A 17,161-nucleotide genomic window follows, 5' to 3' on the forward strand; every position below is an offset into this window, starting at 1 on the left:
AGAAGAAACTCTTGCCATGGCAAACCTTGACAAACGATGAGAAACCTTGATGAGGCAACACTTGACTAATTTTGGCTGCTTTTACAGAAGTTCTGATTTGTCAGTGTACAGTTATGTTGCCACTGAAAGAATAATACTAGGAATCAAGGCAGTGAAATATAGCAGCTCTGTGGTGTTACCAGCACACCTTTGCTGGCCTGCAGCCTGCATAAAACACAGCTTAATTACATTGGACAGCATTAATTCATACTGGTGTTCATTGCCTAACTGCATGATTGTCACTTTGGCCTCTTTCAGATAAGAAGACAAGGCGGAATACAATTACTGGTGGACCTATTGGACCATCGGATGACAGAAGTCCACCGTAGTGCCTGTGGAGCTTTGAGGAACTTGGTATACGGGAAAGCAAATGATGACAACAAAATAGCTCTGAAAAACTGTGGTGGTATCCCAGCATTAGTACGGTTACTCCGCAAGACTACAGATTTGGAAATCAGAGAACTGGTCACAGGTTTGAATTTTTCAATACTTTTTGTTCAAACTCTCTGTCAGTCTTGCAAGCGCAGTTCTGTGCCACATGCCACTTGCCACTCCATCAGTAACCATTTCATGACCATCTTGTTTGCCATACAGTTCTGTGCCACATGCCACTTGCTCCATCAGTAACCATTTCATGACCATCTTGTTTGCCATAACAAAAAGCTTTCAAGCCCTTTGGGTTTATGTAGTGTATGAATGGTTTTCAATATCATGCAGTTTACAGGTGTAGGTATGGTTTATGCCTGTCGTTGCTGGTTCACTTTGTTCTTGGTTAGCCATGAGTGCTCTTGTGGGAGATGTGTTCCACACATGGATATGTTGTGGTGGTAATCCTCTGCTCTCCCTCCTGTCTGGTGTAGGGCTGGCCAGGCAAGAGCCATATTTTGCTGAATTTACGTAGAAACTGTTACTCATTGCTTTTATATCCTATGTAGTGGTGTTGTGAGAGGGAGGATTTGTTCAGGGTATTTCTACCTTTCTTGGGGTTCTTACAGGAAAGTGGAAAACTGTGTTGGAGAGGTGGACATCGTCTTCTGAAGCCTTTTGTCTGAAATTTGATAGCATGCTATGTGATGTGTTGCGCACAGAGCATGCAGGTAGTGGTAGTTTATTTCTTTCTTGATGTAGGAGGATCTGGTCTTTTTAAGACTGTGTGAATTTTTTCCTTTCTGAAATTCAAGGGATAGGGAAGGGGTGGTGGTGTTCAGGAATACAGGAATGCTGTCAAGCAGGACTGATATGAAATGCTTGGAGTTGTTTTTTTACCTTGCCCTTAAGCTAGCATATTTAATATGTAAAACAGAAGCAAGGTAGAGGGTTTTTTTTCACTGTGATTTCATTCTATTTGATGATTATTTAACACTATAAATCAAAAATATTTTCATTATCCTGTTTCCAGTTTTCAATTGTATTTTCATTATGACTTTCCTACTGAAATATTTAAGAAAATTTGTCATTTCTGTCACGAATCATCAGAGTACATGTTATCATCTGTGTTTGTGCAGAAATTACATACCCTTGTACATCAGGCCTCATTTAGGATACAGTTGATAAGATTATCATCTTTTGGTTGAGTCCAGGTTTCTTCCTTGAGGGTGTTTGAATAAACTGCATGGTGTTTATTAAATGTAGGTTTTTTTATATTAAATTTTGTTTCTTAGTTACAACAGTTATCACCTCCTACTTGTTAGTCAGGATTAATGGGGCAGAGATACAGGTTACATGAGCTGGGATCGTGCCTCCTGTGGAGTGACAGAATTACTGACAGATCTAATAAAGTGTAACCACTGCTTCATATTCAGCAGACTTGTTTGTCTCTTGGTTGTGTTGTCAGTGTCCTGGCTCCAGGGAACATTCTGCCTATTTATTCTGAGGTGTAAGTGGCAAACTGCTAATACACCTCAGCAGTCACCGTGGCATTTCCCATGCCATCTGTACATGGAACACATAATGTCATTAGGTCATTTAAAATATATATACTGGGCTACAGTTTACAGTACCATTGCACAGTATGCTGTTAAATATTCCCAAATTCCTACTGAAAGAAAGGATGTTTCTTTTCTAGTATGCCCTCACAGTGTTATTACCAAGAGAAGTAGGTATTGACCATCAGTGGTGGGCAGTAACCTGCCTTTGTACAGGTAGATGCAGCTCCCAGGGATGGTGAGCATCAGGAGTGCTGGATGTGTATGAAAGAGGAGAAGGCCAAGATGGTGACCCTGAGGAATGGAATCAAAGTCAATGGTATTTCAAGATTTTATTCCTCAGCCTGTTTTTGTATTGGAGTTTTTTGTTTGTTTTTAATAGCCAGTACATCCCAGAAGGCCACTGCTTGCCCTGGCACACAGTGCCCTGTTTTCTGAAAAGCAGATGTTTTGTGCCTTTCAGGATGCAGATCACTGGCCCTTGCTTTCAAAATGCGGATGTGTTTGTAGTAGTGTACTGCAAAGCTTCCTTCCAAAGCAAGGGTCATAGCTGCAGTTCTCATCTTGCATCTTTTAGGAAATAGGCTGAAGTCATGTATCTGAATCAGTTCTCCTTTCCTTTTTATTTTCGTGAAATTTTGTAGTGTGACAGCTGTATTCCTTCTTTCTGTCCTTTCTGGGGAATGAAAGGTAGCTCCTGCAGCAGCTCCCTTGGTAATAAAAATATTTGACTTGGTGGCAGGCATAAGGAAAAACAAAAAGTTCCTCATGCTTTCCATCAGCCTTCCTGAGCTGAGGTGGCAGGAAGGTAATTATTTCAGTAGGGGCTCCACAGCCTGGAGAAGATGTAGAGAAAATAATAACAAATGTCTGTTTTGGAAATAAACATAATACCTTGAGCCTTTCCATCTCATGTTCATTGTGCATCCTGTCTGTATAAAGGCTGCACTTGTTTGTTACTTTTAGAGAGGACACAAAGTTCATGCCTTAGAAATTCATACAGGCTCTGACATGGCTGCCCCTAAATAGTCATCCACATTTGTCGGCAGAGCACTTCTCTTAGGTGGGGAAGTATTGTTATCTCTGTCTTACAGATGGGGAACTGAGCCTATCAAGTGTAAATGACCTGTCCAGAAGTCTGGCAAGATGAGGGTGTGGGGGAAGCTGTAAGGGAAGAAATACGGCCTGGAGAGGTTTCTGGGCAGCTCAATTTGTCTGGCAGTAGTGAAGCATTCATTGCCTGCCCCAAGTACCGTGAAGCACTTGCCCAGCAGAGCAAAAGTTCTGATATTAGTTTCTTCCTCAAACATGCACTTGCTCTTCCTTCTTGTTGCTCTTCTCTAAGTAGATTATAACTTCAATTTCTGTCAATCTCAAGACTGGTTTTGGAAGGGTATTTAAACCTGCAGACCAGCTTTTTAGCCCCCATAGTTCCTTGATTGTCAGGATTGCCTTCAGCACCATTTGTGGCTTGTCCTCTTTTCTAGAGATTTCTTTCTGCCATAGTCTCTCCAAAACAGAATTTTTTGCTTTTTCCTTTATCTTGTCTTTCTCATCCTCAGCACCAGAGCTCATGAGCTAATACTGGAAAACCTTACCATGCTCAAATTTTTGGATTGCACAAACTTAACCTTAGAGCAAAGTGTTAGAGCTTCAAGGCTGCCTTATTTCAAGGAAATGGTTTCAGTGCAGGCTCCCATGTAGAAGCTCTGAGGGAAATGTGCTGCCTGGCTGTTATGAAATTAAATGGTGTTAATGCCCATGAAATATTTCCTAAGATATGGAAAGATTATTCATACAGAAACACTTGCACAGTTACAGGTTTTTACTAGAAGAACATGGATAAAAATTAGGTATGCCCATGAATATACACATTTGTGCAGAAGTGAAATACTCTGATAGAAATAGAGATGCTGGCATGGCCTTCAGCCTCTGGTAGTTTCCAGAGACTCAAGGAGAGCCTGAATCACAATGTAAGTCTGTAAATTAAAAGAACTAAGTGTAAGCTGAATGCAACACACTTAATCTAGCCATTTTTTACCCCAGCACTGTGCTGCCAGTTTCCACAGTAGCACCTGTTAATGGGAAAAAATAAAAGCCTTCTATTTTAAAATAATTAAATGTTAACACTTTTCTAATAAATATAAATAGAGAAGAGCACAGTACAAAATTAGCACAGATCCTGCAGATGGTAGAAAGAAATGTTTTCACTTGGTAATAATGACAATGAGTAACTGATTTCTGATTCTCTTCCCTTTAACAAGTTAATTATGAACCCTTCCACATTATAAAATTCTATTTTATAATGTTTTCTATTTGTTTTACTGTCAGGGAAAAAAAAAAACATGGAAAAATCTGACATTTTAGCAAGGATAACAGAGGAATCCCATGGATGCATTGTGCAGAAGGTGAGGTCAAGCAGCTGTTGCTAGATCCTTTCCAACTCAGGCTGTTCTGTGATTCAGCTTATGCTTGCTCCTTTTTCCATCAGCTTGATTGGTTAACTGGTTACCTGTCTGAGATAAAATCGTTTAAACTGCTATTCTTTTCAGTTTTGACAAACAAGATCCTTCACAGCTAGAATGACAGTTTCTGCCTATAAACAATGAGGTAGCTGGATTTAAGTAACTCCTTATAAAGAGGGCCCTTGTATGACTGCATCACCTGTTTAAAATCTGTAAATACCATTTCTGATTGAAAGGTAAAAGTGGATAATCCACTTTTAGAAAGTACATGATGATAAAGAGCTGCAGCTATAAATAATGTTGGAGAAACTGTTTTTTCCTGTGGTAGCAGCCAGTCTCCTGCTTATTTTGGTTGACAATAAAGTGTCAGAGATTTAACTATTGTCTACTGTAAATATATAAATTATAAAAATTAGCACATAAAAAAATTATAAAGCAGAAACTAACACTGTACATATATACTAAATATAGATAGGTAGGTACTGACTCCATGTACTTCATTCCCATTTTGATTCACTGAATTAAATGGCATATATTCCATTCCTGCAAAATACTACAAGATACTGTGTACAAAATGTTTCTTACAAAGAAGCACTAATTCTCCAGGTGTCCTTAGCCCACAGTCAAGCTGGAGAGGGAAAAATTTCATTTGCTTCCCAGACTTGGGATTCCAGCATCCATTAGTCTTGTGTTTAATTTCAGCTGTGGCCAGTTCGTGTTTTGGCCTGGTTGGTCCCCTGTTTTCACCCCATGTTATGCAATATTATTACAGAGTCCTGTTGCAGTTTTAGTAGCTGCCATATGTTTATAAGGAGGGGTTTATAACCTTATGGATAATCTCTCAGTGTCACTGAAAGCAATTACATCTTAGTTCACCTTAGATCTATCTGGCCTGAGTTAAGGTGAAAATTCCTTTGGATTGCATGCTGCTTCTTAGCATGTGCATAAATTATTGGCAGATTGGTCAAGTCACTCCAGAAGGCCCCTTTAAGCTCTGTATCTGCCTTTGCTAATCTGTGTAGCTGTAAGTTAGTGAGCCTGCAATGATATATAAAGCATGTTTAAGGGAGTATTCTGTTTAAATGGACCTTTTAGCTCACTTCAGTGGAAGACCTAATTGGATTTCATTTTTTTAAAGTAATTCTGGCCAATTATTTAGGATTTTTTACTTCCTAGTCCAATGGCAGTTCTTCTGTTGGGGGTTCCCAAAGTCAAAATCACATGCCTGGAATTGTTTTCTATTTGTAATGTTATTTTCTAATTGGACTTTGTAAGGTATTACACTTGTGATTTTTTTATATACATGTTATTTAACAATATTATGGCAAAGGGTTGACTGTTTAGTACTTAGGATCTTGAAGCAGTTTAATTCAATAATTTAATAGTTTTCTGCAAAAGTGCCCTTGACATACCTTAGTTACTGGAGTGTGTAAACACAGATGTGAGATTTTATTGTGATATAAACATTCATTTGGAGGTGGCACCTATTTGTAACCTTATTCCTCTCTGGAAATTTGATTTGAAAATGAATAAAGACTCTTTTATCCCATTCTGAGATGACTTTCCCACAGCCTTAAGTAAAAAAGAACCAAACTCTTCTATGAGTTCTGTATTCTTCTAGTATTTCACCTTGATGTAATTCCTTAAATCTCTATTATATCCCTTTTCCTTTGCAGGTTTATATTAGGTGTTGCTCCAGTATTGCTCATATTAAGTATCCCATTTCTTAACTGTATTCAAGTTTTGTAATGGAGCAACGTAAGTATAAGGAAGCCTCACCAGAGAAAGGCCTAATTGATTAGTAGCTTTTGATATGTAATGTAAAAAGATAGGTAGGAAGATAAATGTACAAAGTGGCTTGCTCTTGGAACCAAAGAGATTGTTTCAGCATTACACAAACTGAAAATCAGATTATAAAAATAGATGTTTAAGGTTCAGATACATATCCTGCCTATCACAAGCTTTTCAAACAGACAACATGAAAAGCCATATATGTGTGTTTAAATTGTCACAATGGCATAATCATGCTCTAAGACTGCTGCTACAAGATTGACATAGCTCTGGTTCAATATATATGTCTAGCTAAGAGAATAAGACTGCCAAATATCCTTTGGGGCCCATAACTATATAGTCAAACAAAATGGAGATGTGCAGCTCCTCTGCCTCCAGTATCTGATCACTGTGTCCTGTCAAGTCAAGGAAATTAGAAAGGTTAAAGCATGGAGTTAGATAACTGCAAGCACAGAACTCTGCTTTCAGAAGTGATGATTTTGATTTTGGCAGGGAAATAGGTTCATTCATTTCTTACTGAGTGTCTGCTCTGCACATAAGCGAATTCTCTTTAGTAACTTCAAACAAGTGTTGTGAGGAACTCTGCCAAGCACAGAGGCAGGTGCCTTACAGACTTGAATTATTTTTTCACCAACAGATTTAGGATAAGATTAACAAATTTCAAATTACTTGCCTGGGCACTAAAGTTTGCTTGTATTTTTTAAATGATTTTTATTCAAAATGGGGATTTAAAGGGTATTAGCTCTAATAAACCTTTCCTACTCCTTCATTAAATAGATGTAATTGCAAGTACAATATCCTACCACAATCAATTTTAAATGTTGATTAAAGCTTATGAAGTAATTTACTTCTAATTAGGTGTTTTAAATAAAAGTTGTTTTCAACATTAACAAGATTATTTGTGTGATGAAAATTCCTATCTATTTACTCTGGATCGAAGCCAGTGGCTGAATAAGGAATTACATATTGTAATTTCTTCAATATTAATTTCTTCAAGTATAAGAGCCTTTTCAGTTCCCAGAGGTTACCTTGTAATTTGACTCCCTCCTTTTGCTTGAGATACTTCTAAGCAAACCTCCTCACTTCAACCTCTACCCTGAGTTCTGTGGACCACTGAGAATTAAAAAAAAATGTCCAACTCTATCTAATCCCCTCCAAGTCTCAGCTTGCTTTTGAAACAATGTGTTTCATCTCACAGCCAAAACTTTGCACAGGCTGGTTTATCATTTTATACTGTTACATTTAAAATCTTCTGGGGGGACAAAAGGAATCTAAGGGTTTGTTTAACTCAGAAAGACTACTTGTTACTGCTGCCTTCATAAAGTTGGGCATAATCCAGACCATTATCAAAACTGAGCAAAAGCAAAATAAATGAAGGCATGTGGTCTGCAGAAGCAGCTCCTCAAGTTAATCTCACTGAAGGTCCAAGTGCCACAACACAACTTCAAGCAACTCCACCAAGGAAGTAAAAACCCCGTGGCAGGGTCAGTGGGCTGCATGGCAACTCTGTTTTTCCACGCCAGCATCAGTTATTTTGAGGTTTTACAGACAGTCTCCAAAAATCATTATTACATCATCGTAATTTTCATAAAGTACTTAAATGTTATATTTTGTACTGTTTGTACAGACTAATACGCTGTCCTTTCACAGTCAGTGGATGTGCCAGGCCAGGCACTGCTGTGTGTTGTACTTTACAGTATGATTCTACAGTGTGGCAGAGTTTAAATTTTAGATTTTAACTTCACCTACAGAAAATACTGCTATCATTTCATTGAAAGTGATTTTCAAACAAATTCAGAGCAGGAATTAATTGGCATTTTATAGAGTTTTCATATGAACCCAGTGTGGAACCACTCACCAAAATGCCAAATCTTTGTAGTCATTTTCCTTGCAAAACAGGAAGGTAAAAGGTTCTACAGCTTACATTCATATGATGTTGGAAAACTGTTTTCCAGCCTATAGGCTGTGACATCTTCAAGAAATTCCAGAGTCATTCAAAACACATCCAATTTATAGTTCATATGTACCAGCAAATCTAGAAGTAATTTAATAAATTGTGTAATATTTCTTCAGAAATGATGCTGTCTTATCAAATAACACTTAGGCAAACAATGTTGACAGTTTAACTGGATCATTTTATACCATATCTATTACAATTTTACTGCCTAATTATAAAACAATCTTTGCCCCCTTTCTCAATATGTTGTCACTATTTTGGCTCTGAAAATGGGAAAACCCACTGATGGAATCTGTAGCCTTTATGAAGAGTTATTCTCAACTTTTTCTGAATCATCAGATTAACTTCTTCACCCCCTGCTGCTCCCAGTTAAATAAGAAGATGTGTTAAAATAGATAACTTTCTCAAATCTTATGCCCTGATTTCTTAGCAACAGGCTGGAGTACTGATTTATCCTGCAAGGTGTTAAATGCAAAAGATCTCTAGAGGTAGAAGGGAATGTACTGTTACACAGCAATACAAAACCTTCCCCAGGCTTGCAGTGCCTGTTTCCCAGGAGGTGAATGTGGCAGAGGAGAACAAGTCACTGGGTGCTGAAGTCTCTGCTGGGCACAGTGCAATGCTCCTGGTAGGGTAGTCTCTCTCCTCTCTCTTAGGGATCTTCTTGGGGGTGGTTTAACCTGTTTTCTCATCACAGCCTGCTTCTTTCTCCCTATTTCCTAGGCAAATTCACATTCACTTGTCCTGCATTTATCACCTTCAGTACCAACACAAAACCCAAGGTAGTTCCTTGTTGCTCTCCTTTTCTCTCTAAGTGGGAAGTAACTGTTTTTCTCTGGTACAGTGAGATGCATCTTCTATAGAAAATCCATTCAAGTTTTGCTCATGTTTCAATTCATGGAGCAGTGAAACTGATTTCATAATTTGCTTGTTAATATACTACATAAAAATTTTCTTTTTTCTTTTTTTACTTCAGTCATATTTTAAGAGGATATATCAAACAGGGTAATCTGGAGTGATAAATAGAGGGCATCTGTTGCAGCATATGGCTTGACATAGGAGCTGCACTGAACTTTTTCAGCAAGTAGTAATTCTTTGGAAAAAGTCAGCTGGACATATCGTTTTGATGGGCCTGCCTGAATGATGGAGTATTAAAATGCTTGCAGTTTAAAACCACTTTGTAGTTTGAAACGTTTGAGATTTGCCACACCAAGTACTTAAATTTTATTTTGAAAATGTTTTTTTGTTTGAAAAAGATTGGAATATTTCCCTTGTCATTTACAAAATGAAAGTTTGCGGTTATGGTGAAACATGTTCATTCTGTGGTCAAATTACTGTTTTCACTATGCCCAGTAATTTTATTTTTATTTTTTTAAATTTTGTTGTTTGTAAGTCCAAAGGCCAACTTCCCTTCTTCTCTCCCAAATGTTATTTACATTTAATGTTATTTACAGTGCTCACTTTTTCTTAGGCAACAATTTGGTTAGTAAACGTTTCCTTCTTTTTTCTTTTTTAGCAACTATATACCAAGCCTTTCATTTTGCACATAGATGCAATTTTATAGATAGGACTAACTTTCTAACTGTTTCTATTTAGAAAGCAGTTTTGTATTTAGAGATGTAACTTAATGTTCAACTTTAGTTATAACATTTTTATTCTCTGTATTAGGGTCTGTTATCAAACATATGTTTTGATTTTGGGTACTAATACAGGTGTAAGCACTGAAAAACATCTTGCCATTCATATATATCCATCCTTGTTAGATTCCCATCTTTTCTAATAAAGTACTTAATTTGGAATGGCATTGCCATTAGTCATGTGTTAGGATAAAACTTTTTTTGAAAGCAGTTGATATCTTTTTTCTGTGCTTCTGTCACTTAGAATGAATTGGTTTTAGTTTGGCTTCAGTGTTTAACAGGACTCATTGAATTTCATCAGCCAGGAAAGGAAGTGAAGCAGGAACCACTGATCTTTCTGCAGTAACCTTGGTCAACTCTCCTAGTATTTCCTCTGCTGTTTAACATGAAGGCTAATAACTCTCTTAACATTCTTGGCTGACACGTCTTCCACAGTTAGGTGTTAATTTTCAGTGTACAGCAGAAAAAGACGAGCAACCTTAAGTCAAAATTCAGTCCCATTAGAGAAATACAATACTGCAATAGCATTTGGGTGGAACTTGGTCTTAATCAATACTAAAATTGGCCCCTCCTTTTTGTTTTAATAAAATCCAATATGTAATTTTCGGATGAAAAGAACAGCAATTGAGGAAAAAAAGGGCTAGTTTTTCAGAGGAATTATTTCTATTTTTTTATACTCTATGCAGTCTCGTATTTTTTTTGAAGTCAAGATCAGCTGTATTTTTTGTAAGAAAACAAAAACACCCTACACCATAATAATCGTTCTCCTCTGTGGAAGTTTTTCCCTTGTAAGGCTATGAGTGGATGCGAAGGCAAAAAAATTACTGCTGCAACTTTGCTTAGCCTTCCATAAGCTCCTACCTGCTCATGGCTTTTATTGAAACTAAGTATTTCTCAATGTGGAGTTTTCCTACATCAGCTTATGCACAGATAGCAAACCACCTCTGTGCATGTCAACCAGTGAATTACAGCAAGGTATGCATAGGTACTCATTCACAAACCAGATAAATATTTCAAGAACATTGGTGAAAGTTCCTCATCTGTTATACCAATTTTTAACTTACTTTCACAGTGTGCTTTTAAGGAGATTCCCTCTGAGCTGTGTGTTGTTCAGGTGCCAGAACTTTTCAAATCAGCCACTTTTTCTTTCCTACAGAAAGTCTGTTACTGAGCCAGTTTCTCACGGTTGAGCTGGTTGTGAAGTCTTACTGCACTTTGTATTAAGAAATGTTGTGGTTGGTATTCAGCATCTCTGCAGCAGAACTGCTGTAATCTATCGAGAGCCCACATCTGCTGCCAGGGAGCAGATCCAGCTCTGCAGAGCAGCCTTGCAATTACAGCACGGCCTCCAAGCAGCAGCCGGCAAATGACTTTCCTAGCACTTGGGAGCTTGGGGTAGAAGTTGTTTTTCCTAAGGATTCTAGCAAAAGATCCCTTGTGCTTGGCTTCTGTGCAGGGTATTTAGCACTCAGATTTCAATCTTAATTGTCATGTTCATAAGGGAAACTCCCAGTAGTATTTCTGCACCTTCAGCATATAAAGAAAAATGCCTGCCAATGCTTTGGTCTCTATTTGTGGGATGCAGTCTCTCTCTGCACTATGAAATGGGTTTCTGCATCACTCCATGACCAAACTATTAAGTTATCATGGAAATGGAGAACCTGGATGTATTAGAATACTTTCATATTTTTTATTTTTACAGAGAATGTGAAAAAAGCAATATTTTAATATAATTGAAAGTTGACTTAAACATCTCTTATTCAGAAGAATCAAAGTCTTGTTTCTCCAAAGAGTATTTGTTTATTTACAATCTTTTTACCATATAATTTATTTTTAAAAACATAGTGGCAGGGGCAATGCTTTTTGGAAAAGATTACTTTTCCAGTTTAATGGTTTCCATTTATATTTGCAGTCTAAGTTGTTCTGAGAGGTTTGTTTTTTATATATAAGTCATAATTTGAGGTCGCATTAAATTATGAGCTAAATAGTTGTTTAGACTTCCCTGGTTTTGCATATGTTCTCTTGCTATGATGGTATTTTTTGCATAGATGTATGTGATCTCTACTTTCTTAGCTTTGAATGGAATAAGGATAGCATGTGGCTTATCAGGTCTTGATAAGTTATGTCTGACTATAGATATACATATACTAGTTCTAACTAAAACACCAGCACAAAAATGCACTGAAGTCTTTAATCAGCACAAGTTTGAGCTCCAGCCTGATTGAGAGATTATGGGGTTTTCACTCTGACTGCTCCAATAAATTGAGTAACCCATTGACCATAGCAGTTGTATGGCCTCTGATAAACTGCTCCAGAAGATGCACCTTGATGACCTAAGATCTCCAGAATAAACATTCCTGTAGTCTTCTCTAAGAATCCTTCATCTGATGTCTGCAGACTGATACTCAGACCCAAAATTCATCTTCTAACTGGAATCAACTGAATATTTTCAATACCTGTCTATCCTTAGTTTTAAACTTAAAATGTGATTGCAAGATACTTTTTTACTGTATTTCCATTTTTTATATGTAAGAGTGAAAAACCTCAACCTGCAAAAAGAATTGTTCAGTCTGGTGCAGCTCTTTTTGTCTTTCTACAATCTTCCAATATAACCAAAAAATGACCTGAAAATGGGGACACAAAATGCTTAATCTGAATGCCTCACAGCTTTAAAAGCAAGAAGATAAGATATGAATGAAAGTGATTTAAGAGATGTTCAGCACTGATTAGTTCTTTATTTCATACCTCTCACAAGAGTCAGTGTACAGATGGTAAACAGTTGAGTTGGACTGTCGGGTTGTTAGGTGGATCCCACTCTTTGTCATTGGTCACTGGTGAGTCCAGTCCCTAACCTTCCTGTGGGCAGCTGATGACAATGCAAATTCTCCAGGGGTCAGTCAAGGCACCTCTGAGGCTATTGCAGAGTTGCTTCTTGTTCTCAGAAACCCACTTCAGGCAGGGCTTTCAGAGTATTCTGAAAGCTTCTTAAAGTAGCCCTAAAGGGCATGTCATGAATGCACACTTGGAAAATAATGTTCAGAATCACGTGGTGAAAAGGTGGCTCTGTAATGGAAGGTGTGTCAGATAAAGGATTTATTTTACTGTCATTCTCCCTTGCAAAGTTAAGGCAATGGATCATCTTCTCAGATCCCACATAAATCTAGCTCCAGGTTATCCTCAGCAAAAAAAAGTGAGAAGTGAATTGCCAGTGCCCTTTCATAATTGCAAATTCTTAATTAAGAAGGTTACAAGGAGATGTGCAGAATGCCAACATCAGCATGTAGCAGACTGCACTGCTTGGGAGAATAAATTTTAACGTGTCAGTAGAAAATTTTTGGTTCATGTGGTTGGTAGTATTCAGTCTCACAATTAGATAAAACGCATTGTTCTGGGGTGTAAGAGGATTATCTCACTCTCTAGAACTGTGAGGAGTAAAAACTTGGAAGAAGGCGTCAGGCTTACTGGGCAATGCTTCTGCCTTGACTTAAATTTGCTCACTTCTGCCTTGACTTAAAATGATTTTAGGAGAAAGTGTAATAGCAATTTTAGCTTGGTGCTCTTATTCTAAAGATTTCATTTTCCAGTTAGAGAAATCAGAGAGAAAGAGGGCTTAAATAATATTTCTAGGCTCAACTGTTGCTGAATACCATGATGTTTATGTGAGTTTACTTTAAATTAGCAAGAACCTGAAGTGAATAGAAAATAGTTTTGACATACATGTTCTTAAGCATTTTGCTAGATGGGGTTCTTATGTTTGCTTCTTTTGTATTCTTTTCTGCTTTTGCAGTTCATAACTACTTCTTGAAACCCAAAGTATTGTTTTGTTGCCATCAAAACACTCTCTTCTGCTTCAGTTTTGAAGTAGGACTTCTTCACAAAGTTACAGCGCATTGTCTTGCATAAGAACTAAATTGAACCTTAAAGGGGGAAAGATTTGCATTCTGATTCTCTGCTTTTATACCATTTACATCTATCTAGATAAATGTAAAAAAAAAAAAAAAGGCAACCATATTGTTGTTTTTTACTGACAAGACCCAGCAAAATGCTAGGTATTTCAAGAATACTAGACATGCCATTAAAGCTTTCCAAGAGCAAGAACACATAGAAAAGCAAGTATAGTATAAATATCCTTATGAAGGTCTTTATTCCTTTAAATATGGAATTCCTTTTCATAAAGACATTCAGAACAGAATTCAAACAAAGACTCTTTTCCCTTTAAAGTAGCAATCCTTAGTGAAAAAGGAGCATTATTAAAATGAACATTTTTCTTATTTCTGGGGTTTTTTGTCTATAGCTAAAGTTGGTCTGCCTCATGCAGATCATGTTAATGGGTATTTTTTACTAGTTTACTGATCAAAATTTTATATTAAACTGTGTAACTACCATTGCAGACAGTCACACAAAATAATTGAAACATGAAATGGTGTAACCGAAACAGTCTCCCCATAGAGGTAATTAATTTTAAAGGGAAATCCAAAAATGTTAAGTTGATTCTTGTTAATTATACTGCTCTGTTAAAGCACAGAATGCTAAGGAAAATCTTGAACAAGTAGTGTTCTTGCTGCTTGTATTTATAAATAACTGAGTCTGTGTTCCTAAGGCCTTCCTTCAGCATTTTCCTCCCACAACACTGACTTGGATTTTTTGCAGTGTTTGTAGTTGTATCCTATATACAATGATGATGATGATGGTAGTAATTCTTCTCTTTTGGTTGAAAACTTTGATAGATGAAAAACCAAAACTCAATTTTGCCACTCAAGGTTAGGTGTGAGGCCAGGCTACTGTCCTTTGGGAAGGCGAGTAGGGAGGAGTAGGATTGGATTCTACAGAAAAGGATTCATGTTGGCAAGGGGAGGTGCATGATGAGCCAGGCTTCCTTTTCCAGCTACTCCTGGGAGGGTCCTGAGCTAAAAGATCGCTGGTTCTTCAGAACAGCAAATTGTCCTCTAGCTTCCCCCAGCAATAAGATCTGCCCAGCAGCCACAGGCACTTGGCGCAGCTCAAAAGTCACACGTGCTTTTCCAGCAAATACACAAACACGTAAATATGGGAATAGAAAGCAGCGTGTCTTTTGCTCCTAACAGTTTTCTGCCTGCCTTCTGTGTGGCACAATTGCAGTGACCTTGAGCTTTGCAGATGCACTTAGAAAACTTCGGCTCTCGATTTCTCCTTTTTCTTTGGCGCATTACGAGTTGCAATGGAAGAGATTTTGGTTTTCTTAAAATCAGAATTTTGTAAACTAAAAATTACAGTATTCTCTAACTTTGCGTAGCTAAATATTTACAAAATATGATATTACTTGCTGAAAGTATTACTGTATCAGGTTGTGGAGGAAGTACTTTTGCTTGTAGTACCAACAAGCCTAGACAGTTACTTCCATTGCAGTGAAGATCACAGGGCTGGGGTTTTGTTCTCTCAATGTATGTCTACCAACAGTGAAAATTCTAGTGTAAATCAGAACCTGTTTTCTGCTACTGGTTTTTATTAATTTTACTTGGAAGGAAGATATCTGAAGACCAAACCCTAAAAATTTCCTTGTAATAGTCCTTCATTCCATTTGTGCTTCACAGCCTGTGTACACCTAGATCCTAACCAGCTGCTCAGATTTTAGGCAGAGCTCAGAAATTTCCAGTGTTGCTGTGAATACTTGTTTGGCATTTAAAGCTGTATTCCCACTGCAGAAATTTACAGGTGTCATTCAGCCCCATCTACAGTGTGGTCTGTTTTATCTTTTGGCAGAAACAGCTAAATTAAACACACCAATGCTGTGAAATATATTGGTTTGTATTGGGTTTTTTTAAACAAAAAATATTCAAACTTTTTTTGGAGAAGTGTTAATTATTAGTAATTTTTCTTTTTGTAGGAGTTCTCTGGAATCTATCCTCCTGTGATGCACTGAAAATGCCAATCATCCAGGATGCCCTTGCAGTGTTGACCAATGCAGTGATCATCCCTCACTCTGGATGGGAAAACTCTCCACTCCAGGATGATCATAAAATACAGCTCCATTCATCACAGGTGCTGCGCAATGCCACTGGGTGCCTAAGGTGGGTACCTCAAAACCTTTACTTTAATCATCTTGCTTTTGTTTGAATTCGTATTCCTCATTCTTAGTCATCTATAAACTAAACAATTGGCTGGTCCATCAAGAAAATGATGACTTTCAGTGATGTAAACCTAAAGTTGGAAATTAATTAGAAGGCAAGCTTCAGGTCATTAAAAAACAATCTTTAGAAGGGGTGTTGGTGGTTTTCTGTTTTTCTTTTCTTAGCTGTTTTCATTCAAGCTTGTATATGACATATATTTTCTCTCTTGTAGATTTGTGGTTTTTCCCCATTTGCTAAAATAAAGTCAGTATGTTCTCACTATTACATCAAATTTAATCAGTACAAAAAATAATGAAGATATTCACAAAAAGTAACATGTCTTTATGATTCCAGATGCCATTGCTGGAGTTATGATAAATTTTTTAAGTAGATTTTTAATGCTCTGGCAAGAAGAGAATTTCAGTGAGAGACCAATCAATTTAACATTTTTCAACCAAAGGACTTAAATAAATCATTAACAAATATGATAACTATTTATGTTTGTGTTTCTATGCCAAACTTGTATATGCAATGCAAAGGTGCATTTATATAAATATGTGCAATTTGATCTGCCCATTCCTAAAAGTCACTGTAGATGTGAAAATGAAAGTAGAATGAGTAAGAAGAGTTTCAGTTCTGACAAAATCTTACTAAAGGATAGAGTCATAGCAATTTCTGAATTCCAATGCATATCATTTTTGTGAAATGTTTTAAGATAATAGGCAGGTTCTTTTTAAGTGTAGCTTTTTTTTTCTCCAGATATATTGGAGAAAATAATCTGTAATCTATCCCAGAGATATGAAAATAGGTTAGTTAATATTTTTACATCACAGAAAATAACACAATGAATAGTAAGTGTTTGGAAGGCAATCAGTGTTGTATGCTGCATCCAAAGAAGATATATATTAAAGAGCTAAATGAAAAAGTGATAGGAGGCAAAGTAGAATAGCAATATTTTTTATGCATCTGTAGCAAGTAGTTTTTGTCTTTGTGCTCTTTCATCAAATGAAATGTCTCCCTTTCCAAAGTTATATTTGAAAAGTTTAAGGGGAAAAAGTAATAAATATTATTGACAGTTTATATGCAATCAGAAGAGAATGAAAGATAGAAGATAATAGCTTCCATATTGCAAATATGGAATTAAATGCAGTATTGCAGTATTGGACTCCAATCCAGGTGTGATTGTGTGAATACCAGCTATCTTAGGGTATGTGACTGAAGCCAGGTGTTTGTACCTGAATTGTTTAGACTTTTTTTGAAA

At 37.0% G+C, this 17,161-nt stretch overlaps 1 protein-coding gene across 6 annotated transcripts in view; it reads left to right on the top strand.

Annotated features, from left to right (window-relative positions):
- Positions 1–17,161, top strand: part of CTNND2 (catenin delta 2) — a 646,153-nt gene that overhangs the window by 502,302 nt on the left and 126,690 nt on the right. For all 6 annotated transcript variants that reach the window (XM_039714844.1, XM_039714847.1, XM_039714842.1 and 3 more), the window contains 2 exons: positions 298–511; positions 15,678–15,861. In XM_039714844.1, the coding sequence (XP_039570778.1) occupies positions 298–511; positions 15,678–15,861 (398 nt within the window). The remainder of the gene's footprint in view (positions 1–297; positions 512–15,677; positions 15,862–17,161) is intronic.

The sequence above is a fragment of the Passer montanus genome, unplaced genomic scaffold (assembly GCF_014805655.1).
Source record: "Passer montanus isolate IOZ18808 unplaced genomic scaffold, ASM1480565v1 scaffold31, whole genome shotgun sequence".
NCBI classification, from domain to species: Eukaryota; Metazoa; Chordata; class Aves; order Passeriformes; family Passeridae; genus Passer; species Passer montanus.